The sequence below is a fragment of the Triplophysa rosa genome, linkage group LG16 (genome assembly GCF_024868665.1).
Source record: "Triplophysa rosa linkage group LG16, Trosa_1v2, whole genome shotgun sequence".
Taxonomy (NCBI): Eukaryota; Metazoa; Chordata; class Actinopteri; order Cypriniformes; family Nemacheilidae; genus Triplophysa; species Triplophysa rosa.
The window spans coordinates 16,977,224-17,003,939 of record NC_079905.1 but is presented as its reverse complement, the minus strand read 5'-3'; the positions used below and the strand labels follow the sequence as shown (position 1 = coordinate 17,003,939).

Below are 26,716 nucleotides of genomic sequence, written 5' to 3'. Positions count from 1 at the left end.
GTGAGTAACCACCTAGCGGCCCCCCAGAATGCCATAGCAACTGCATAGCAACGCCCATAAAACAACTCATGACATCATAACAAGTGTATAGCAATGCTCTGGCAACCATCCAGAACCCCCCAGCATCCTGATTTTCGGGGACAAGTGCCACTCTTATTTTCATCGAAAAATGTAGTTTGGTTGTTTATTGTGTCAAACAAAAGGTACTGACGTTGGATCTGGGCACCGGCAGAGGCACAAAGCAGCGTGACAGATTGAACAGGGGAACACAGGCGCGCTGATTTCAAAGACAGCTTCTGAAGTCATGCCAATACAAAGGAAGAAAACAAACGACAGGAAAGAAAAGGATCCAATCTGAGCGCGACAGCCGAGTTTGCAGACGCAGCGCGCTTGTCAGGTTAACAAGGAAATGAAGGAAGACAAGCCCCTGTCGAAGAGCTGGGGTGTAATGAAATAATCATGTCTGCAGAATGTGCGGCTACATGTAAACAAATGTTGATCGTATAAGCATAGATGGTTCTGATTCTGTTGTTTAAAATAAACTCGGTCGTTACTGAAAAGGTGCTGGAGAGATTTTTTTATCCTCTAGGTTCTCCAACCGCTAATTCTAAATATCTCTTAGAGCGACCTTGGATTCTTGTTAACCTGTCTGACCTTCACCATACCTTCCCAAATAACCAATACGGCCCAACTGCCGTAGTCATGAAAACTCATAGCTGTGGCAAACTATTTTTATTTATCAGTAATGGAGGTCACTGTGCTCCGTGAACCTTTCATCCCATCCATTTTTACACTGGCTTTCACGTCTATACATTAACTCAGACCTTGAAGAGGTTTATGCAGAGTTATTTTAGAGAGTTATTTTACACTTCCTGCTTCAGGTTTTGTTCTGTGAGGTCTCACTGTGCGTTCAGACCGCCGCCGTTGAGCGCGTCAAAAATCGCTCTGGCTGCCCTGCCAACAACGCTGTAGAAAGAGTCTTGGGCGCGCTGACGCTCTGACGTAGATCGAAATCTTATCTTGTATTTAAAGGGGCCTCAAAGCAAACAAGCTTGTTGATCTTGTGCAGACTGACCACAAGAAATTGATCGGTGGAAAAAACTTTATTGTAGTTACACGTTTGCTAACGAAATAATACTCTGCAGCAGTAACACTGTTTTGCATGTTCTGGCGCTCAAGTTAGCATGACATTTCCGCTTATTTACAGAAAATGTATAACGTTAATGACGTAAAATCATCAGCAACTCACCAGGAACACAAGCAATCTCAGACACCTTGGTCCACGCAACATTTTTTTTATTTATGTCCCTGTACTCAAACAGGGACGCGTCGTATAGGATTGGGAAACCCGCCACAGCAGTTATCAACTTCTCCTCCATTTTGCTTGGGAACTACACTGCGTTCCAAATTATTATGCAAATTGGATTTAAGTGTCGTAAACATTTAATTTTATATTGTTCAATTAAACTTATGGATGGTATTGTGTCTCAGTGCTCTTTGGATCACTGAAATCAATCTCAGACACCTGTGATAAGTAGTTTGCCAGGTGAGCCCAATTAAAGGAAAACTACTTAAGAAGGACGTTCCACATTATTAAGCAGGCCACAGGTTTCAAGCAATATGGGAAAGAAAAAGGATCTGTCTGCTGCCGAAAAGCGTCAAATAGTGCAATGTCTTGGACAAGGTATGAAAACATTAGATATTTCACGAAAACTTAAGCGAGATCATCGTACTGTGAAGAGATTTGTGGCTGATTCAGAGCACAGAAGGGTTCGTGCAGATAAAGGCAGAATGAGGAAGGTTTCTTCCAGACAAATTCATCGGATTAAGAGAGCAGCTGCAAAAATGCCATTGCAAAGCAGCAAACAGGTATTTGAAGCTGCTGGTGCCTCGGGAGTCCCGAAAACCTCAAGGTGTAGGATCCTCCAGATGCTTGCAGTTGTGCATAAACCTACTATTCGGCCACCCCTAACCAATGCTCACAAGCAGAAACGGTTGCAGTGGGCCCACACATACATGAAGACTAATTTTCAAACAGTCTTGTTTACTGATGAGTGCCGTGCAACCCTGGATGGTCCAGATGGATGGAGTAGTGGATGGTTGGTGGATGGCCACCATGTCCCAACAAGGCTGCGACGTCAGCAAGGAGGTGGCGGAGTCATGTTTTGGGCTGGAATCATGGGGAGACAGCTGGTGGGCCCCTTTAGGGTCCCTGAAGGTGTGAAAATGAACTCTGCAAGGTATGTAGAGTTTCTGACTGAGCACTTTCTTCCATGGTACAAAAAGAAGAACCATGCCTTCCGTAGCAAAATCATCTTCATGCATGACAATGCACCATCTCATGCTGCAAAGAATACCTCTGTGTCATTGGCTGCTATGGGCATAAAAGGAGAGAAACTCATGGTGTGGCCACCATCCTCCCCTGACCTCAACCCTATTGAGAACCTTTGGAGCATCCTCAAGCGAAAGATCTATGATGGTGGGAGGCAGTTAGCATCAAAACAGCAGCTCTGGGAGGCTATTCTGACATCCTGCAAAGAAATTCAATCAGAAACTATCCAAAAACTCACAAGTTCAATGGATGCAAGAATTGTGAAGGTGATATCAAAGAAGGGGTCCTATGTTAACATGTAACTTGCCCTGGTAGGATGTTTTTGATTGAAATAGCTTTTGATTTCAGTAAATATGACCTCCTAATGCTGCAAATTCAACAAATGACCATTTTCAGTTTTTTACAACCTATGAAATGTTTTCAAACTCTGTTGTGCATAATAATTTGGAACAGTGCATTTTGAGTTTTTCATTTTTTAAATAAATACTGTTGTCAGTGGGAGGTTTGTTCAATAAAATTCCAAATGTACCCTAACTGTTGATTACTTGAAAATTATACTGACTGTCATTTGCATCGACAAATTAGGAAAACCAGAGAAAGATATCATTTGCATAATAATTTGGAACCCAGTGTAATGTGGTCGGAACCAAAGTTTACAGGGCTGCTTTCTCTGGAATCATCTCAAGAGATGGACTTCTACGTTCCGATTGGTTGCCGCCGAACCGCGTCATAGCTCATTACCATAAAGTTGACCTGATTTCAACTCTCCTTGACGCCCTCAACGGCCAAGACGCGCCGCGCCGCTCCTCGCCGCTGCTCGCCGCCGGCTCACATTGAAAATGAATGACTTCCGGCCACTTTGACGCTCTCGACGGCGGCGGTCTGAACGCACAGTTATGCTCCCTTCATGACAAACCGATTGCCGATTGTATTTATGAGCAAACATAGACACCAAGCCCACAATGTCAATTACCATCATCCATCTTTGGAACAGGGTGTGTGTCAGTTAGAATTATGGATATGAAGTGGTACACTGTAAAAATTATTTAAAAAAATAAGATGAATAAATTAAAAAATTAATTAAAAAATGATTTTAATTAAAAAAAAAATTAAAACTATATTAACATTAAAAAATGTTTTTAAAAAGTAAGTGACCTGGCTGCCTTAAAATGTTTAGTTAATTCAACTTAAAGTCCCAGTGAAATTAAAAATTACAATGCCTATTTTTCATGAAATATTGCAGCGTTTATTGTAAATAGTTTATCAATGTGGGTCGTTCTCTTTTTAAAATTTGTGTGCCCTCATAATCTTTAGTTAAAATCTGAAAATGCACTTCCTTCCTGAAATGATTATCCATCTTAATTGACGTATGTTAGACAGCTTGGGCGGAGCATCCATTAACTCCTCCCATTCAACTGTCAGTCTGCTGCCAGTTCCATTTCAAAATGCAACGGCTGTTTTTATACATCCATTCAAATCGCAGAAAAAGACAAAAACCACACCCACTATTTTTCTCCAAAATTCCATTTCACTCGGAACAACCGCAACTTCCGGTTCAAGGGGCCTTTAACTCAACTTAACTATTACTTAACATAACAATTTTGCATCAAATTCATGTAATAACTAATATTTTTTACATTAAATTAACTAAAAATCTTAAGGCAGTCTGAGAACTAAATATAATTTATAATTGTGGAGTGTACAGAACACATTTTCTGTACAGTTTTGCCAGAAATATGACTCATTGGGCTGTGTGTTTCAACTTTGACCATCCTGCGTAACTAAATTTCCTATTGCTTTACATTACACCTAACGTGGATTTTTTCTTGTTTGAAGTCTCCACTTCACAATTCAAATTCATAAAGAGGAACCGACTTTATCAGCAGGTCCTACACGTGAGCGAAAGATTAAACTTATCCAAAAATATGCAAATGAGCTATTTAATTCTTTATAATGGATCAGCACTAATATATAATGGATCAGCACTAATGGAACAATATGTTCTGGAGAGGAGGAGAAGACAGAGAAAGTTTTGCCACGATGCTGGACTAAACATGGGAAAACCACCGCCTCAGGGCCTGTCAGCTTGGCATCACAGGGTAAACCACCAATTCCACATTGTACCAGAGGACTAGACCATGTGAGACCATCTGTCAAAAAGCTGAAGTTGGACTGTAGACACTCGATGACTCAAAACCCTCAACCAAAACCACAAAAAGGTCAAAAAGAAGAAACTTTGCGAAATTCAAGATCTCATAGAAACTAATTTTTCTTTTGGTGAAGCATCTAATGTGCCCAAAACTCTTGCCCAGGTTTAGTCATATTTGCCTTCTCTTTCTCTTCTGACCTTGTGTATATACAGTACAGTATATACAGGGTGTCTACAGATATAAGCAAGTTAAATTTAAGACTTTTTAAGACCATTTTAATGCCACTTTATATGAAATTTAAGACCAAACCTGCGATGGACATACACATTCTAATACATATATTTCATATACACCTCTAAAAATTTAGAGACGACTCCAATTACTTTCTGTTTTTCTGTGAACTACTGACAGAATTTCACCCAAATTCAAAACAAAAATATTGTTTTATATTTGCATTTATTTTCATTTTATTTACATAAAATGGAAAACTGGTTTTCAGAATACTTAAATGTTTTTTTAGACGTATTAAGATGTTTGTAAAAATAAATATATGTGACCCAGTCTGAGAAAACCAGGCTAAAGTCTCTGAATCTAATTATGAGATAACGAGCATCAAATTTGATTTCAAGCATTAATTTCACTATGATTACAATCTTTGACATGGCCTTACTCAGTCTAAGTTATCAAGAAGATAAAGATATCAAGGTTATATTTCTACAGAATGTTCTTTACTTTACATGAGATGGTTTTGTGTAGAAACAGCAAATCACAAAAAAAATACTTTAGATGGGTTTTCACAGACTGGGTCACATATGATGGAATACGCCTGATTTTTAATCACAGCTTTCATTCATTATACACTTTACTGTGTCACTCCTGAGGTTTGTTTCTGTTGAAATTCAAGATACACTGGACTGGAATACATGCAGAAATGCTAATTAAAGGCAAAGCTGGCGTGATCTCTTCATTTTTTCCATGGCTTTAAGTTACAGTACATGTGTACATATAAACTATATATACTTTATAAACTAACACAGGGTCATACGGGTGCTGCGAGTCATCTGGACGGGTTTAGTTAAATATTCACCAATAAAAACAAATATAAACGCCTAATTAATAACACATAAGATTATATTTACAAATGATTTAACCAAATTGCATGTTTGTCTTGGTTGAACATCGCATTGGATTAAAGCCGTTAGGAAACGCATTTTCCAAGCATAAGGTTTGTATTTGTTACAAATAGAATATTTAAAATCAATATTTCGGGTGCAATAATCATGTGGTAAGTAACGTTAGCCGTTTAATGTGCGGGATATGTGCATCCAGCTGATTGTAACGTTAACCCCGCTTCGCGTCAGGCTCCTGTCGGGTTTTACTCTGCGATATCAAGCGGCTGTACATCATTATCCATTACAATTTCAAAAGAGTGGAAAAGAAACATTGTAATCTGCTGGAGGCCTTTCGCGTGCTCATTGCTTCCCTCTGTGCCTGTGTGATTCCGCCACCTCAATGCTCATACAGAGTTTAAAACATCTCCGACAACAGTACAGTTTGCCTCGTAGATATTGAGGACCGAGAGTGCCGATTAGCAATAAAACGAAGAATCAATTGATCAATTAAATAATTAAAACATAAAAATGTTAACAAATAAATAACTTTTCAAAATTGATAAATTAATAGACTAATTTAAAATGGTTTATTTAATTTGTGTTTTAAAATGTAGTCTAATTGAACAATAAAACGTTAAATAAAAATAATAATTTTAAATGTATAAATAAATATATAAATTTAAAACTGTTTATTTAATTCATGCTTTAAAACGTAAAAAAAAGGTTTATTGTGCACATTTTAAATGCACATTTTAAATCGCTTTTTAAAAAAGCATTTGTCAAATGCTTTTCTCTCTCTATTTGCCAATTGCTTTTCTTTCTCGTTTTGCCAAATGCTTTTCTTTATCCATTTGTCAATCGAGTCAAAAAATGCCATTGGACAGTACACACGTGGGGGCAACCAATCAGCTTTCGGCTCAGGTTTAGGATACATCCCTTCTCCCACATGTCGTAGGAAGTAGATGTAAGGCGGAGTTTCATTGGACAGCAAGAAAGACCTACCGTATGGAGGACTAAACCTGCAAAAATTATAAATAAATGAATGTATAAATAAATAAATATATAAACGAATAAATGTAATAATATGAAAATAAATACAGGAATGAATGGTTTGATAAAACAAAATAATTCGTTTTAGCTATTATTGATCTTAGCTTTAACTTTTCTTTTCATTTTTTAAATTGATTTATTATTTTTTGTGTCCATTTTTAATTATTTTTAATTATTATTATTTTTTATTTTTAGATTATTTTATTTATCATTTCCTTTTATTTTTACATTTATTTATTTATACGTTTATTTATTTTTATATTTATTTATTATCGCATGTATTTATTTCCACTTTTATTTATTTATTCTTGTATTTATTCTTACTTTTCTGTGTCTTGTATGATAATTAGATGGGTTGGTCTTGCCTACTATTGGTTCAGCGTAGATTGAAGCGTTTGATCGATTACTCTTGACTTGTTTTGGACTAACGTCACGTCACTCACTGATCGTTTGCTTCGTGTATAACGTTAAGTAACTATGGCGGGCGCACAATTAGCTAGAGAGTTACAGCATTTAGCCAATGAAGTCGATAACCATGCATCAAATGACTGTGTGTCATTCAGATTAGATGCACTTATTGATGATTTATTACAGATTGACGGCGAGATAAATGACAAAGTTCTCCCTCGGTTGTTAGCCTCTTTGCAGCACATTCAAAGTCTGTGCGAGTCAGAGGGTGCTATGGTGGTGTTACAGTTCAACTGGTGAAAATCATAAAGCACAAAATGTAATAAGGTTTAACTACACAGATGAGCTTGTAAACCGAAGTCGCAAGCTAACGCTTTGTCAAAGTGATAGTTATAAGCAGCCTTTCGGTTAGAAAAAGCGTAAAGATTTAATGTAACATGATGTAACATAATGTAAATGAATTGAGACATAGTGAACTTAAGTCACAAGTTAACACGGTAGTAATGAGCATCGTTCTTTCACTACAGGGGCCATCAAATGGAAACCATTCCTTCTAAAAAGACGTGGTTACTAAACGGTACTCGTAAACTACATTCCATAAGAGATAAATAACACAGAGGTCACAAGTTAAAACGGGCATATTCCCTTGATTCATCCAGCTGCATATTGTTGTGTGACATCTTGATATTATTGCAAAGATCCGCAGCAGCTAGCATTGCGAAATAGCTTAGTGTGATTGTTACCGTAGTGACACGCTGCCTCACTTTATTGTATGGGTACGAATCCCGTGTCAAATCGCTTTATTTATTTTTTCACCTCGCTTCAGCCGTTACGGGCGATCATACCAATAATTTGCAATCTTAACAAGAATGTCAAAATCATGTAACAAGAAAGTCTGTGTTTATTAGACATCTTAATATCAAGTCGTCTTGTGCTTTCAGAATCGACGAATCTGCTGAGGTCGTTCATGCACCTCTTTGGCAGAGGACCTGTAACCGGAACTTGGTCACCACTTTAGCACCCCCTGACTCGCACAGATTTTGAAGAACTTTGTCATTTATCTCTCCGTCAATCTGTAATAAATCCTCAATAAATGCATCTAATCTGAATGACACATAGTCATTTGATGCATGGTTATCGACTTCATTGGCTAAATGCTGTAACTCTCTAGCTAATTGTGCGCACGCCATAAACGTTATACACGAAGCAAACGATCAGTGAGTGACGTGACGTTAGTCCAAAACAAGTCAAGAGTAATCGATCAAACGCTTCAATCTACGCTGAACCAATAGTAGGCAAGACCAACCCATCTAATTATCATACAAGACACAGAAAAGTAAGAATAAATACAAGAATAAATAAATAAAAGTGGAAATAAATACATGCGATAATAAATAAATATAAAAATAAATAAACGTATAAATAAATAAATGTAAAAATAAAAGGAAATTATAAATAAAATAATCTAAAAAATAAAAAATAATAATAATAAAAAATAATTAAAAATGGACACAAAAAATAATAAATCAATTTAAAAAATGAAAAGAAATGTTAAAGCTAAGATCAATAATAGCTAAAACGAATTATTTTGTTTTATCAAACCATTCATTCCTGTATTTATTTTCATATTATTACATTTATTCGTTTATATATTTATTTATTTATACATTCATTTATTTATAATTTTTGCAGGTTTAGTCCTCCATACTACCGCCATTAAAACAGTAACTTTATACCTTGCGCGCCATAACTACATGACATGGCAGATGTAAACTTGGACACTGCATTTATGTGAACAAGCATACAGACAAAAGCCCAAATTACTCTTCATCAATCTACACACAAACTCCAGCAGAGAATGATCGAAGTTCAGCGCGTGAGAGGCATGGTCGCGTTGTTCTTTTACAATGGCGAGAGACAGAGCTGGAGATCCGCACAGAAACAAAGTTATAAACTGAGTTCAGCGTGAGCTGTACCCACAATGGCCTCGACACTGAACCTATCCCCTCAAAGAGCCCAGGATGTGTTAATCAGTTGTTGTGGACGGCAAAACGAAATCGCGTGGCGGTGAATCGGGTGTAGTAGAGACGAGGATGAATCTCGGGTTGATATTGTAATGCTGCCAGGAAAGCTTCCTGCAATACATTTTCAATAACACCATTTTCAATAACAACATAACACTGCACGTGAGCAGCGCGGCAAAAGACTATAACCCATTATAAACAGAAATTCTGTCCCTGGATGCGATGGAACAAACGCCTTATTATTAATGGTTTCTATGGTCATTTGTTGCACTGCTCGCGTGCGGTGTAACAGGGTGTAACATTTACTCATTGCATGAGCAACACATTTTCACTGGTGTGGAAGAACGCGATCATGCTACTATGCTTTCTTGTGCTGCACATCTTGTTTTATAGGGGTACACACCGGTGGTAGCTTTCCGTATCACGTTAAAGTACCGCTAGAGCGATTCAAACGCATACAAAGCAGTTGGCACTTAAATCGCTCTTAAGGTACTTTAATGTGATACGCGATGGATTTTTTATCAGGATTAAGGCTGAGCTCGTTAGGAAGGTGGATCTCTAGGGCCACGAGTTGAGAACCACTGTTCTAGACGGCGCGGCCCGTCTCCGTTCGGTGTGCAACCACGCTTTAATTTGAGCTTTTGTCTGTATGCTTGTTTTGTTCACATATATGCAGTGTCCGAGTTTACATCTGCCATGTCATGTAGTTATGGCGCGCAAGGTATAAAGTAACTGTTTTAATGGCGGTAGGTCTTTCTTGCCGTCCAATGAAACTCCGCCTTACATCTACTTCGTATGACATGCGGGAGAAGGGGTGTATCCTAAACCTGAGCCGAAAGCTGATTGGTTGCCCCCACGTGTGTACTGTCCAATAGCATTTTTTGACTCGATTGACAAATGGATAAAGAAAAGCATTTGGCAAAACGAAAAAGAAAAGCAATTGGCAAATAGAGAGAGAAAAGCATTTGACAAATGCTTTTTTAAAAAGCGATTTAAAATGTGCACAATAAAACTTTTTTTACGCTTTAAAGCATGAATTAAATAAACAGTTTTAAATGTATATATTTATTTATACATTTAAAATTATTTTTTTTATTTAACGTTTTATTGTTCAATAAAACTACATTTTAAAACACAAATTAAATAAACCATTTTAAATAAGTCTATTAATTTCTCAATTTGAAAAGTTATTTATTTGTTAACAATGTTATGTTTTAATTATTTAATTGATCAATTGATTCTTCGTTTTATTGCTAATCGGCACTCTTGGTCCTCCATACGTAGACATTTCCAGGCACCGGCTTTAACCACCACGAGAACTCATCGTTCTAGCCATTTTTATTAAGCTTGCATTTAAACAATTTAGCTAGGATGCTGTAAACTAGCTGTCGGCTACTTCAACCTGTATTCTGCGACCTCAGTTCTCTCTGATGAGTCGTGGCCAGGGCTGGATTGGTAATCAGGCATACTGGGCATTTTCCCGGTGGGCCGATGTACTTTTTGGGCCGAAACGGACGCATAGGCCAGAGAGATGGACGGATTAGAAGCGTGAGTCGGGTGCGTATGCACGAAATGCGAATGCAATTGCGAATCGGACATGTATGCAGAAAAGGCAATGACAGCAGCACAACCTACCACTCGCAATCCCCATCACCCCCACACCCCATCACCCCCCCCCCACCGACTCAAATGGTGGAGGGCCGAAGCTGGTCAAAAATGCCAGGGCCTATTTAACGTCCCATTCCAGCCCTGGTTGTGGCGATGCAGTAACTATTGCGGGGAAGAAAATCTTAGGTCTGTTCAATGATTTTAAAGTCATTTGGTCCGTCAGACTGAAGATTTTTTGCGGAAATGAGACCAAAATATTTAAGCCTGTAGAATCTGAATTTAATACTTTTTAAGGCTTCGCAGCCACCCTGTATATAAAAAGCCAGTTCTTAAGGTAGAGAGAATGCGAACATTTCTCACAGCTATACAACCCGACAAGAACTGATTTGTGTCAATGGGGGGCAACACCAGCTCTTGAAGCTACTTTAGGGGCTGTGCTTATTTTTTTCTGCTGCAGGCAAGTGCATCTTACAATTTTCAGTTCTCATTGTTGTTCAAGGTGAAACAAACTGTGCATTGGTTTGTATCTTAAGAAATCAATGGTACTTTTGACAAATATGTTAAAAGGATAGTAGGAGTTTTATGAGATAATTGACTTAAAGATGTCTTGAAAGCTTTCTTATATAAAATAGATGTTTTTTCAGGATCCTTATACTTTTGCAAGTCTAACACCAATAATAGTTGATTTGAATTAGCAATCTTGGTTGCCTGTGCTTTTCTTAAAAAAAGTATTGGATTAAGCTAATTTAGCGTAGCGCCTTCTTCGAAACCCTTTTTATCTAATAAAATATTCCGTAAGTTTTTATGTACCTGTATTTTTTCCCGCTTTATCATCACACATACGTTGGGGTAAAGATGATGAGCTAAAAACAAACGTAGTATTCTCTGTGTGGCAAAAGGATCACAGTTCCAGAGGGTTTGAATGCAGGAGAAACAGTAGAGGGATTTACCGGCACCTGTGCTATTTTCCAAATGGAGCGAAAGACTCGACATGTTCGTCATTTTGAAAGTTACCAGGAGCAGCTATGCATACAAATCACACCTGCTGTTCACACGTGCTCTCGTTTACTCTTTATTACATCTGTGTCTGTTTTCAGGACTCGCAAATGTTTACAGTTTGCTCACCTTGCAGTTGCTCAATGAGGGTCCAGGCCATTCTGGAGCCCTGCGCGTCAAACACCACATGACCCTGAGAAAACAGAAACATTTCTCAAACCTCTGTGCAGTGAATGTAAACACATTCTCCCTGTCCTTACAAGTACTACTGAATTCACCGCAACATATTCTACTAAATTTTTACTGAAGTAGCACCTTTAGCCACTGAGACTTTTGCTTTAATGTTTGTGGGGTTTAATCTACAGGCCAATCAGAAATTTCCATTGCTCGGTTGGTAGAGAATCGCGTTAGAAGCAAGAATTATTGGTTCAAACCCAGTGAACACACATACTAATGTATATCTTGAGTGCACTGTAAGCTGCCTAAGCGTCTGCCAAATATATCAATTTAAAACAAATTTAATATCGTAATAAAAATGGTAGGTAAGGGATCATGTAAAAAGTTCACACATTATGTATAAACGAACGGGCATTTTGATTTGGGAAACGACGGTCAAACGCAACATGTCACTGACTTTTTACCTTTAAAATGTAACTACACGTCATGAAAAGCTGCTTGGGGGGATCGGACAGGCTCATTTACTGTGGTTAATTTACTAATCTGCTCTATCTCGCCTTGTTATTACTGTCACACATTTATTCTGGAAAATTCCTTCCAGTCATCTCAGATATTCCGGGAATTTGGCATTAAATCGATAATAACATAAATTCCTTTTTTACTACAGTATGACTTTTTCAGTAATCAAAATAAATAAGAAGCGAATAAGGCTGTAGTAATGGTAGCATTATGGTATTTACTGTGTATATATAGATGTATACTGTGAATATACTGTATATATACAGTATATATATAGTCACAGTTTTAGATTTTATATAGAAACATTTGTGATCTTCCATGGTTTATATGACTTTTGATGACTGATCATTTTATTCTACTGTGTAAAACAGCAATAAATGTTTAAAATTGATTTCTTATTATTTATAATATTCAACATTTTAAATATTTCATGTTTACTGTGTTACAAAAACTGGCATTAAAAGTCTTTAGTATTCATTGATGTAAACTACAGAAATTTTGGTCTCTTGACAAACCAAATACCTTTACAGCCGTATGCTGTCACTCACCGACACTCCCTCGAAGGAGCTGGTGTTGAGGGCTCTGTAGATCTCTGCCGTAATGTCCTTGTTATTGTAATTAAAGTCTTCCAACCGTCTACCCTTTGATTTCAAGGGTCCCACCGTCTTATTGAGAGCAAGAGCAAGGGCCCAAACAGCATCATACGCCAAGGGAGCTTCCTGGAAACCTCCGGTTTCCTCAGGATTTTTCCCACCCAGCTTGGACATCAGCTGGGCTAGAAACTCCTGTGAGGTCTGGTTCGAGAACAAAAACAAGAACATACGGTATCATCTGCTGTGCACATGTGTGTGTGTGTGTGTGTGTGTGTGTGTGTGTGTGTGTGTGTGTGTGTGTGTGTGTGTGTGTGTGTGCGTGCGCGTGTGTGTGTATATGTGTGCACAGGACAATAGCAGTTCACTGTCAGGATGGTTATGCGGATGAAATAACATTCATTATTTAACAAGCATTACTCCATTGCCACCATGAAAGCGCTGACAAATGTGTCAGACTCCTGACAACGGAAAAGGTCAAGATAAATCACTGAACGCTTCATTGTGGGAGTGCATCATCAACATGGATGTATTTTTCTTGGGTGTGCAATATTCATTTCACACATACCAGGATCAGTAGAGCCGAAAATAAACTTTTTTTGCCTGCAGACGCCCACATGCACATACTCTCTGAAGATGTTTCATGTCCTTAAAGAGACAGTTCACCCAAAAATGAAAATTCTGTTATTGTATGCATGACATATTCTTTTTATTCTGTGGATAGAGTTTAGCAAAATGTCTGAGCTGCACTGCCATCTATCTAATAAAAATGGATGGTGTCGAGCACTAAAAAGGACAAAAGAGCCATATAAACATTTGAAAAAATAATGTTACATACATTCCAAATTGTTTTATGATTTATAGCTGCGGTCACCAAAGTGAAAAAGTGCACCTTGAACATTCTGCTATGAATAACTCGTAATGTGTTTTCCACAGAAGAAAGAAATTCATTCTTGTTTGGAATGACACGAGCGTGAATAAACGACGACGGAACTGTCATCGGCTTGGCGTGCTTTTATCACGGTGGCACATGAAAAACTATTTTCAATCGATTTCCTTTTTTCACACCTTATAGAAACAGCTGAGGCACGTCCTCGCTTCAAACAGGTGCGTTCTAGGAAATGAGCCAAGCTGCAGATGGGCGTCTGTGATTGCTTGACGCAAATGGACAGTAGAGAGCGGTGTGTAGTCTGATGTGTGTGTGTGGAAGAAAAGTACGGTGTCAGGAAGCATTTCGACTCTCTTAAAATGACATCTTGGAAGTGAAGTACAATGAGCGAGGACGAAGAGAGCAAATGACAGTTACCGGTCCAATTTAGTATGGCCATCTTATCGCAAATTTGCCAGTCCGCTATGACAGTCTCTTTACGTCAGAAAGGTGTCTGGATACGTGCCCGGATTGAACTGGATCCAGGAAAACAGCAGGGACTTATCCGAGCCAATTCCCAGCACAGAGCACCGGAGCTGGGTGAGATCCAGACAGCACCCCCCTGGAGCTCACACCTGTCCGTTCAGCTCTCCCAGGGGAACAGTAGTTGGACGGGGGTGCTTCGACCCCTGCGGGACTTTTTGTATTTTCATATCTGAGAATAGCGTGTTGACAGCTAAAGATATAATATAACTACAGTACAGGTTATGGGCTATTCCCAACTGGAAAACAGAGCTAGTTATATAAAGCATGATGTCATTGTAACCATGCGCCATATGGGTACACACATGACACAGTGGTCGTCAGATTTAGGTTTTTCAATGGCCGATGACAAGATGTAGGAAGCAGATACATACACAAAAAAAAGATGTAGGCTACTGATGCCAAAGATGATGTACTGAACATTTTTGTTACAATTAATTTAGACTTATATTTAGAACAAATTTTACATTTTATAAGCAAATACGAGTGATGTTTGCCCCTGGAAAAACACAATGTTCTGAGTCATTGTTAACATGTTAGCTTTTCGGTAGCTGAGGTGTTGTGAGTCGTTAGCATGTTGCTATTTGTTAGCTGAGCTTTTCCAAGTTGTTGTTGGTGTGTTGCTACTCGTAGTTGTTAGCATATCGCTATTCCGAAGCTACTGTAACACCTTGATAGTACACATACATCTGAGAGACATCTATATTTGATGTCTGCACTTACATCTGCAAGACATATTTTTTTGATCGTTTGCTCATCTGCAATACGTCTCTGAGATGTCTCCTGGTCATACAGACATTTTGAAGATGGTCATGTGCTGGTTTAAGCTGGTCCTTAGCTGGTCATGTGCTGGTCCTTAGCTGGTTTAAGCTGGTCCTGAGCTGGTTTAAGATGGTGAGAAAACAGCACATGACCAGTTTAAACCAGCTAAGGACCAGCACATGACCAGCTTAAACCAGCACAAACCAGCAAACCAGCATCAAAACATACCTTTACCCAGCATATGCTGTTTTTTTCAACAGGGTAGATATTGCTGAGGTTCCTTTTCAATTTCAATGACTATTTTTTTCCTTTATTTTTGTTTTGCATTCCAGTATAATTTTCTAAATGAAGAGTTTGTTTCCAAAATGAGATAACTGTGATACATTTTCAAAAATCATGTTTTTTTATTGTGCATTCCAATTAATATCAATCAAACTGCAGTTGGTTTGTTTTGATTTAAGCCATAATAACTCAAAAAATACTAACACAATAAAACACAATAAAAACATTATAACATAATAAAAAACATGATTTTTCAAAAATGTATTAAAAGTTATCTCATTTTGGAAACAAAGTCTTCAAATATTCCTAAATCAAGATACATTTTATTGAGAAGTAAAATGACTTAAAATATTAAGTCTGAAAAAAATAATGACCATTTATCCAAAGTTCATGCTTACAAAATATCTGCCTATGGGGTACGATCTTAATTCAACAAAAAAACAAGATTATTTTTCCTACTCCTACTGCAGATTTTCTTTCTTGTTTTAAGCGTAAAGTCATCATTTGTTTCATTTTTCGTTAAACAAGACTTAAAATCTTAAGCCAATTTGCTTCTCAAGTAAATGTGTTGATTTAAGAATGCTTAGATCTTTGTACAGAAAAACAAAACAAACATATTAAGTAAGACATTCATATTTTGCAGTGCAACTTTTGCACCCTTGTCCTCAACAAGTCAGTCTAATAAATAGATAACAAGAGAAATTAAAGATCATTCCGGCAAACTCACCAAGTTAGAGGCCCCTCGAACTGTTTCTGGATTGAGCATCACAATCTCCGTGGTAACATGTCCCTCCACGGCTTCAGTCATCTGCTCCACGGTGCAGTTGATGGATGGATCTTTGATCTTGAACCAGTTGTCGGCGTACCAGCCAATCAAAAACCACACATACTTTTTCCCATACAGCTTCTCCTTATAGACCTGCATTCAGGTTTTGGGGAAAGAAAGGTCGGTTTAAGGGTCGACTTTTGCCAAGAGTGAAAAATGAACAGGAACACAATGTTTCCCCTTTGACAGTGACAAAGATTAATAGTTCTTAGCTGGATGTCTGATCACTGACCTCGCAGAACACTTTCCTGGCTTCCGTTTCGTAAAACAGACCCACAATGATGCGAGCGTCTTGCCGCTACAAAAGCAAAAGGAGAAATAATAATTAAACCAAAGAAATGAATGCAACAGTTAGCGAAAGGAAGTATATTAGCATGCGGGAGGGTGTTCCCTATAGTATTCAAGAGTGCTACTCCGAACGGCATTGCAGTAATATTGTTTTGGACAAGTCGCCCAATCAGCGCTCTTTTTCCCTTCTCAGCGGTGTGCTATATTCCAGGTTACCATGGTTCCTGTGGTGGTACCCCATTAATCTTCTGCACCAAATCTAGGGCGGCACACATGGCAGGCCGATGCTGAACAGGCGACCGGGGGCCCAGGCAGGATGGGGGAGGTGGTAGGGCTGTTGGGGGCAGATCATCTGACCCATGTTTTTAATTAAAATTATTTTCCTCAACAACAAAATCCATTTCTCTGAAATATATACAGTGTTATTGTGCAGATGTCCTTTGATGTGTGTCCAATTGTAATAATGATGTGTGTGCATGTTTTCATGTCAAAATAAGGGTGAAAAGAAATGAGGTTTTGCTTTGGCTGCCTTTTTTTGCCTCTATATCGCCATCTATATTGCAGGTTACTTTACATAACACAATTACATTTGGTCTTTACTTTTGTTACATGTTTCGAAAGTCAAAAGACGTCAAACTGACATTTTCCGGGAAATCATACAAAAATCAAATTGTTTATTATTTAAATTGTATGTTTATTTTTTTATCTCCTTACACTTATTTTTAACCAAAGTGAAGAATCTAAACCAAAATGAAATTTGTTTTTAGATTTTAGTGATTGAATCAACTCTATTACGCCAAATAAATTGAATATTTTTTTCTTGGGACCTGGACGTGTTTTCATTTCACCCTTATGTAATCCGAGTCTGTGTGCATTTGACATCTGTAGGAAATTGTTTTTCGGGAGGCGCTGATGCGATTCCGCTAACACCGCACCGACGACATCACCTGTTCGTCGCCATGGCAGCAAGGTCCTAAATGAGATGAGTGAAAGTGAAGCACCTTGAGGTTTTTGACGGCCACGGCGGGATCCGTGAGGAAGCTCTGCCTAACGCTGATCTCGATGCCGGCCTCCTTCACCCTCTGTTCCAGATCATCCAGCGTCTGAGAGACAGAGAGACGGAATGAGATTAAAGGAGCACAGAGGCGGCAAAGACAGAAAGCCAAGTGAAGAGGGGAGAAAAACATCCGTAGACAGACGCAAGACAGGAATGAATATTGTTGTGGCGGAAAGCGGAGATAAGACAGGGGGAGGGAGAAAATGAAGGGGGAGAGAAATTTTGAAAGAGACGGGCAGATTTCCTTTCTTTTGTTGGGACTTGTTTACCGTTTACAGTCCGGCGTCTGCCAATAAAGCAATCGTGTTCATTTTAATACACTGTGTAAAACCTCAGGCTGCGGAGAGTAAGAGGAAACAATGGATTGAAGCCAAGGCAGACTGACTTACAGCCCATAATACAGTCCCAGATGTATAGTTAAGAGCACTAAATATCATATTCACATTATACAGTATGCTTTATATCTATATTGCAGTACAACAGTAAACTACATAAAAAGTACAACTGTATTTACCAGTTCTAATGTGCTTCTCTGTACCCTAAGGAAACAATGTTTTTTTAAAACCCTTGGTTGAATAAAATGTGTTGTTCAAAATCAAACGTATCTTAGTTACTTGCATTCACTTACATTGTGTTGTGAGATGAGAATTGTGTGTATTCAAACCGAAGTGACTATGCTGCATAATGTGATACAATTACAGTCATAAATCAACAGAGATCAATATTGATTTCTTTTTACTTTTCCTGGTCTTAATGTGCACTAATGGTAGTTTTTTTATGAATTTTTTTTATGAAATTATACTGTGAGTAGGCTTACATACTGTTAAACATATTATTAAAGGGACAGTTTTTTTTAAAGGGACATCATTTTCTCACCCTCAAGTTTTTCCAAATCTGTATAAATGTGTTTTTTCTGATGAACACAGAGAAAGATATTTGGAAGAATGCTTGTAACCAAACAGTTCTTGGCCACCATTGACTACTGTAGTAGGAAAAATGACAACGGTGGTCAAAAGTGCCCCAGAACTGTTTGCTTTCCTACATTCTTAAAAATAAAGAAAATGTACAAAAATGAATCCTACTATAGTAATCAATGGTGAGAACCGTTTGGTTACAAGCATTCTTCCAAATATCTTTCTGTGTTCAACAGAACAACTAAATGTATACAGATTTGAAACAACTTAAGGGTGAGTAAACGATGACAGAATTTTTGGGTGAACTGTTCCTTTAATATCACAACATGTGCACGATTCATCAATGTACATTATTCTACAGAAAAATAATATTTGCCTTATTTTCATAAAATGTAATAACTTGCTCCACCCCTTAAACAACTTTGCTTCTCAGCTGATGTCACAAAGTCAGCTTAAGTTTCAACAAACAGATGGCTTGGTGTTTTAGGAGCACAACAAACAACTGCAAACTTTTTACAATTCAATCAATTTCTTTTTGTATAAAATCAACTCCTGATATTTATGCAAGTCCAAAAGCTTTCATGAATTATTATTATTTCTAACTTTATATTATGTAACTTATATACACTCACCGAAGTGAAGACCTCTGTGGTTTGCTGGATGGTGGCGATCTTGGTCCAGCTCCACTTCTGGAAGAGCTGTACGCGGGTGGGGTTATGCAGCGTGGCGGAGGGGTGCGTTCGGAAGAATGTGGGAAATCGCTGTCGGTTGGAGAGCGCTGGAGAGCTGGAGCCGTAGGACAACTGGAAGAGGTGTTTAGAGAGCATGAGGAACAGAAACATTCACACATATCAACTGCATGGTGCAGAATTAGAATCAACCGAGTTAAAAAAATGTGCGATAATATCACCTGCGAGAAAGCCAATGCCCAAAGGGCTAAATTATCTCCCGATCGCAGTTACATTTCCCTCAAAAAAGCCTTATTTAACATGGGGCGTGCGAAACATACCAGCGTGCGAAATACAGCTAACAATGACAAATGTACCACAGAGGTGTAAACTTAAAGAAAGGGGTGTAAATTTCCCCATTTCCTGTTTTAAGTGTACCAGTTACATCTGTCAGTCAAACCGGATGACACCACAAGGAGTTTTAGTTATTTTCTGATAACTTGCTGTCGTTCAGAGACGCAGCGATGCTCGGCTGAGTGACGGGTCTGCTGAAGGGGTGGAAAGAGCAATGATTTCAAGGCCAGCGGGGGGATATATAGGTCAAATCTCATATGTGGGGAGAAAAAAGCTTTTTACAGATGTAAAAATAGAGCGCAGCATGAAAAATGATAAAAAAAAACTTTAAAAAAAAAGATAAAAAAGGAAGATGAGCAGTGGGGGGTGAACTTTAAAGATGAGCCAAAAGGGAAATAAAATGACATAAATATCTGATTCAAAATGTCTGGAGGCCAATTCAGTGAGATATTTTAGTGAAGTGAGGCATGTTTTGAGATGGGAATACATTTAGTGAGCTCATCTAGCTTTCTCGGATGAGATGCGTGTTCCAAAAACACCAGATAACACAAATACATGATATAACATAAATACATAATCTATAGACTATTTTGCAAGATGTAAACAACAGTGGTCCAGAAGGACTTTCTGTTTTAGTTATTTTACATAGATCAAGTCTCAAAGATGTTTGATTAACATTACATAGTGTGAAAAAACAAAACAGAAAGTGCTTCTACACCAGTGTTGTTGGTCTATACTGTACATCTTGCTCACGCTGTGTTCGGTCCCTTTGATGTTTACACATGAATAATGTGTTTGTATTTAACATTATCCACTAGGGTGGTCAAACGATTAACCGTGATTTATCGCATCTAGAATATAAGTTTGTGTTTGCATAATATATGTCTGTGTACTGTGCGTATTAATTTTCTATTAATAAAAATATACACATAAATGCATATATTTAAGAAAGAAAAAATATATATATGTATATATCATTGAAAATATTGGTACATATAAATAAACACATGTACATATTTCCTAAATATGTATACATGCATGTGTATGTGTTTAAAAATACAAAAAAATGAATATGCACAGTACACAAACATACTTTTATTCTTCACAGCCCTGTTATCTACTTAATGTATCGTATGAGTATCAGTAAACACATTGTAAATGGTAAGCTGTAGTGTGTAAGCCCCAAGCATCTTGAGCAGGACACAATAATGACCTTTAACGGATCGCCGCATGGGATTTACGCTATCCTCGAAGTCAAATAACTTTTAATATCCTTTTTATCTTACTCATTCTGACCATTTCCATGCTTTTTGTAAGCATGACGGAACGTCACTCACTTAAACGCCCTCAAGTTTTTCCCTCTCGATCCTCTACATGGATGCACCAACCCCCCCTGAAATCAATAGTATGTATGTGTATTGTAAGTGCCTTGCTAAAGAGCGTGATAATAAAATGCCATGGACTGCATTGCGAGATTTCAACCTACAACCTTTAAGCGACCAGCCCACCTCGCACCATTTACCAACAGACCTTCGCATTTGAAGTGATTGGATTGCTGATGAAGAAGAGAACTCACCACTATGAGATTCCACATGCGAGCGGCTTCGGCCACCAGCGTGGACACAGAGCTGCAGCCCGGCATCAGGACGATCTTTATGGGCTCCGTGTACAGAAGGTCATACAGAAGCTTAGTGGCCTCTCCTGGGTCACACTGAAAAGAGAAAGACGTCTGAATCTATATTCATATCTGAAGTACAGCCACCACTATTTATGAGGCATTCTGTCACATCACGAAGAAAACTGCACACCTCGACAAAATGACACATTTCACACTTACAGCATACATTCACTGCAACAGTATAAGCAGCTCCACGGGGAGAGAGACTTCAAACCACATCACACTGAAATGGTGGTGTATATACTGTAAATAGGTATGGGATATAAAATAATGTTTGCATTTGTCCTCAAACATTTGTTTGCGGAACATATACAGTACTCCCATCAGTCTTTAACCCCATGCTGACAAACAGCATCTTGTTTTCTTCATTTGTCTTAAAAGTACTGTCAATGAAAAATCAATATCTCATTTAAATGATAATAGTAGGTTAAAGCCACCATTGATCATCTGTTCACAGCAAACCAGCGGCCTTGGGCGCAGGAGGCATTTCTGCGAGATCGTGCTGGGCTTTTATATTGTATATTGTAAAGAGAAGCGTAAAAAGGGAATATAAACAAACCAAATGACGAGAGGCTTGAACATGGTTCAGTCACTTCGATTGGCAGAATCCTGCGGTGGCTGACTGGCATGTAATCTGGCTTCCTTATCCCAACACATCTCTGTTTCAATCTGCCCCACTTTTAAAGTCCTCCAAACATGCAGCTAAATCGCTCCAATTTCAATCGAAACGCTCTTCGCAACTGCTGTTCCCTGTGAAAGGCACGAAAACTAATGTGGCATTCTGTTCAATTAGGGATGAGGGCACATCATCTGTCTCAGCTGCTGATACAGCTATATGCCCACACGTTCTTTATAATGAAGTAAATAACATGGAAAATGAGCCCGATTGCTCGTAATATGTTCAGGCATTTGTCCGTTTCGTCTTTTTCTTTTCAATCTTCCAGTGTCTGTCATGAAAGAATGCTGCTCTAGGCTCTCTCCAGACTCCCCCGGGTCATCAGCACAATTGAATCCCCAGGATGGAGACCCAGTTTGGGCTCTAAAGCCCGACCCTGACCTGATGTTCCTGCCCTGAGGGAAGCCATGCATAACCATCACTCTTTCAACGCACCTGGATCCCATCAAGTCAAGTCAACTGAAATAAAACAACAACTGAATGCCAATAGTAATGCATTCATGAATTTCTCAGAATAACTAGGTTACCATGACGATTTAAAAGAACCATTTCTTTCTTAATCGCAAACTTATGTGACAACAATCTGGTTATTATGAAACAAAATCCAGTTTGTTTCAACACATAGTGTTTTCTACATACTTGTTTTTGAAGACACCCCTCCTAACTATTTAGTAAACAAAACAATACAAATACTAATATTTTAGTGCAATTGTCTAAAAACAACATTTGTTCCATACAAAAAAGTATCATTTTTATTCATTCATAACTCACTGGTTGAGCTGGGCCGCGGTTCCCAAAAAAGCATCGTAAGGCTAAGTGCATTGTAAAACCAATCGTAAGAATCATCTTAGACTTACGTACTGTTTCCCAAATGCTTCGTAACTTAAGTAGCACTTGAAAATCGTCATAGATCTACGGGTGCTCAGGAGTAATCGTAAATCCCTAAGTGCATCGTAAAACAGATTTATGAGGTCACCTGCAGGAATTGCGCCTAAACTTAAACACGCCTATATGTGGCTTGTCATGATTTTATTTATTTAGGTTTTTTTTGTTTGTTTACATTTTTTAAATTACTAAACTAAATTAATAAAAATACAGTACAATAAAAAATGTATGACTGAACATACATCAATAAAGTAAAGAATAAAAAAAATAGTATGGGCAAGTTATCGGTTCTAACAAAGGATGCATGTTTGTTGCTGGATTGCTGTATTAAATTTACTCCACATTTTATGCAAAGTAGAAATGTTGTGTTTCTCTTTGAGACTATTGTGAACTATCCTCTAATTACACTATTTAGAGGAAATACATGTATGCGATGAAAGGTTTTCTGGCTGTTACAAAGCTTATATATCACACACTACCTATAATGTTTCAACAACTGCAGAAGGGAATACTTAAAGAAATTGAATGCCTGATTTGCTGAGAAATTGGATTGATTATCTCTTCCCCTTTATCGTTCTCTAATTGAAATGTTCATATGCATAATGACCAAACTCTGTGGTTAATGTATGTAAAGTGCTGGTAATGTATGTGTACAATAAACATTTTGTTTGGACCTAGAAAGCTAGATAATCCATAGGCCCTAATAAAAACTTAACTTAAAATTGCCACCTCCACACCACCCAAAAGTGTAATAAAATGTGGTTCGACAAACACATAGACAGCACTTTTTACTTTTGATTTTCCCTAGAACGTGCTAAATACATTGCACAATTGCAGTAGATACGTCCTATCTACACATAGAAAAAGTATTACATGTTGAACAAAAAATACTGTATGTTCAACAACATTAAACAATGTTCACCTACCACATGCACATCAGGTGAAAATAATTAGCCTAATCATTTTGAAAACAAGCCCGTGCTACAAAAACGAGCCATTGGATAAGGTGACATTTCAGCACCTGACAAACAGATGGCGACTCGTAAGGAGCACTTAAAGCACTGCTACGTGCAGTCGTGTTAAGTGCATTTTTGGGAAACGCACGTGAAACGATGATGAACGTTCACAAGGGGGCTCGGAGAAAATGCTCTTAAGTGCTAAGATCCATCGTTATCGGGAAACGTAGCCCTGTATGTTTGCAAGTGATATGTTTTTGTATTGAACAGAAAACCAATAGAAAGACATGTTGTCTATATTTTTGTCTTTGTATTATTTAGAACTGCCTACTTCATCACATTCACTTCAGACTGCAAACTTAAAACAAAAATGAACCATGGTTTAAAGCTTAAATTCGTGTCATGGTTCTGCCCCATCTTGTCTTGATTTTCTTGATCTTGTGGCAGAGCCATGACAGAACCTCTTGTTTCATGTAGCGAGAGGCGTTTTGGCCCTTTTGGCTTGCCATACTCTCTCCAGGTCTGTCATTGTTCCTGCCCTCTTGCTTCCTCGTTAGTGCTCGTTATTAGTTCATGCCTCGCACCTGTTACCTCTTGATTTATCACCTTTTCCCTTGTGTTTTCTGTCCCATTCTGGTTCATTGTACTGTCACTTGTTTCATGTGGGTGAGTCCTTGACTTGTTAGTGTAGTCTAGTCTTGTTTGTAATATATGGTAAATGGTATTTTTTAGTCCTGTCTAGTTTAGTTAGTCCGTGTTCCTGTTTATCTGTCATGTTTATATCTTGTTATTTTACCCCCTCGTGGGTTTTTGTTTTGTTTATTATTTATTAAAGTCTTGTTAACCCCTTACCCGCTGTCTGCACCTGGGTCCTCTGTCCGTGTCTCACCTCACCGTTCATGACAATTCGTAATTTGTTAGGTTGAAAATAATCAAAAATCAGTTATTGAGCAAGTATTGAGCAATTTCATAAAAAAAATAAAAACTGTCTCTTAAATTAAGAGACAGTTTTCAAAAATTTGGGGTAATTTACAATTTACAAATAAAAATGATTTATAAGTTGACCTCCCGGATCTGATTTTGCAGTAAATGTCAGTTTGACGTCATTTGACTTGATCTCACAAGAATTCGTAACTATTTGATAAGATGGCTAATTCATAAGACGTGAATCTGAAAAAAACGTATGATTAGCCCCTAAACCTAGCAAATCGTACGTAAAAGTACAAATGAGATCATACAAATTGATACAAATTAGTCACCTAGCAAAATAATTACGAAGATGGTTAGCTTTACGTGAGATTGTCAAGTAAATAAGTAAATAAAGTAAATAAAGCAACTCGCAATGTTATGTTTTAAACCGAGATGGCGATAAAGAGACAGATTAAAGTTACAGATTAAAGCTTTAACTAGACGGTTTCAGTGGAAAAACATTAACAAATGTTATGTGGGCCAAAATTAATTTGTAGTAGCTAGACTTGTGCCGATATTCGGTAATGCGATTAACCTCGGTAATGGATTCGCGCGATGTTGTTATCGCGGGCACTTTCAAATACCGCGAAAATATATAGATCAGCATTTTGATTTTTAGAGTGCGTATTTGTTTATTTTACATCAACCGGATAAAAGTACACTGCGTGTATGCTGGTGTAGGAATGCGCACTCTGATCTAAACAATCCCATTCCCCATGTGGAGATGCCTACGTGTGTGTGCGCGCGCTGCTGCGCAAAAGACGTGTGCGCACTCTGATGTAAACAGTACCACACGGAGAGGAAGCATGGCAGAAGGAGGAACGCTGCCGACGATTTATCCCCCTTCTAAAAGGGTGAAGTCTGAGGTTTGGAAATATTTTGGGTTATAAGTAAGCCGAGTAATCAAATTTGACAGTGTGGCAGAATAATGATTTTAATTATACGTTGATGGAACGCAATAAAGTCATACACTGTCACAAAGTGCGAGTATGTATAATAGTGTATAATAGTTAACACACTGGCTTGGCTTGTTATTCAAACAATAATAATAATAATAATATGAATTGTACTAGCGTTGTACAGACACAAGTATATTTAAAAGCAGTTAACAAAAGTTGTTCTTTTGCAGTTTGCACTTTATTCTGTTTGAATAAACTCACTTTACACATCATTACTGTGTGTTGTTTTATTTATATTTATTTGTATTTAAATGTTTGAGGTTCTCTTTATTATTTAAGATAAAGTTGTTATCAAGAGGAAAACACTCAAGTTGGTTTATATTTTCAACCTGCATTTCTCATAGAATTGAATACTGCGATAATACCGTTTACCGCGACGAAACCTTAATCAATTAATCGCAGCATGGAAATTTGATACCGGCACATGCCTAGTAGTAGCTTTAATTTAAAGGGATACTTCACCCCAAAATGAAAATTCTGTCATCATTTACTCACCTTCGAGTTGTTCCAAATCTTTATAAATGTCTTTGTTATGATGAACACAAAGAAAGATATTTGGAAGAATGCTGATAACGATACAGATTTTGCCCCCCATTGAATCCCACAGTAGGAAAAATTACTTCATCATTTTTTGTTGAACACAAAAGAAGATATTTTGAAGAATGTAGGACTGCAAACAGTTCTAGGGCACTTTTGACTACCATTGTATGTTTTCCTACTATGGGAGTCAATGGGGGGAAAAATCTGTCTGGTTATCAGCATTCTTCCAAATATCTTTCTCTGTGTTCATCAGAACAAAGACATTTATTCAGATTTGGAACAACTCAAAGGTGAGTAAATGATGACAGATTTTTCATTTTGGGGGTGGAAGTATCCCTTTAATTTGATACAGTTAATATACACTAAAATGTTAATATGAATTAAACATAAAATAAATTGTTATATTATAACCAAACATGGATCAACTCTATTTATACAAAATGTAATCAATCTGCCTCAAAAACATGTTCACTACACTTTTGTACTAAAAAAAAACAAGTGCATCACTGTAAATGATGCATGAAA

The 26,716-nt window shown here is 37.8% G+C and overlaps 1 protein-coding gene across 2 annotated transcripts in view; it reads right to left on the bottom strand.

The window, feature by feature from the left end:
* Positions 1 to 26,716, bottom strand: part of gabbr1b (gamma-aminobutyric acid (GABA) B receptor, 1b) — a 122,129-nt gene that overhangs the window by 31,851 nt on the left and 63,562 nt on the right. For both annotated transcript variants that reach the window (XM_057354098.1, XM_057354099.1), the window contains 7 exons: positions 21,105 to 21,239; positions 19,139 to 19,309; positions 17,537 to 17,638; positions 16,480 to 16,545; positions 16,149 to 16,340; positions 12,925 to 13,170; positions 11,810 to 11,873 (listed from right to left, as the gene is read on the bottom strand). In XM_057354098.1, the coding sequence (XP_057210081.1) occupies positions 11,810 to 11,873; positions 12,925 to 13,170; positions 16,149 to 16,340; positions 16,480 to 16,545; positions 17,537 to 17,638; positions 19,139 to 19,309; positions 21,105 to 21,239 (976 nt within the window). The remainder of the gene's footprint in view (positions 1 to 11,809; positions 11,874 to 12,924; positions 13,171 to 16,148; positions 16,341 to 16,479; positions 16,546 to 17,536; positions 17,639 to 19,138; positions 19,310 to 21,104; positions 21,240 to 26,716) is intronic.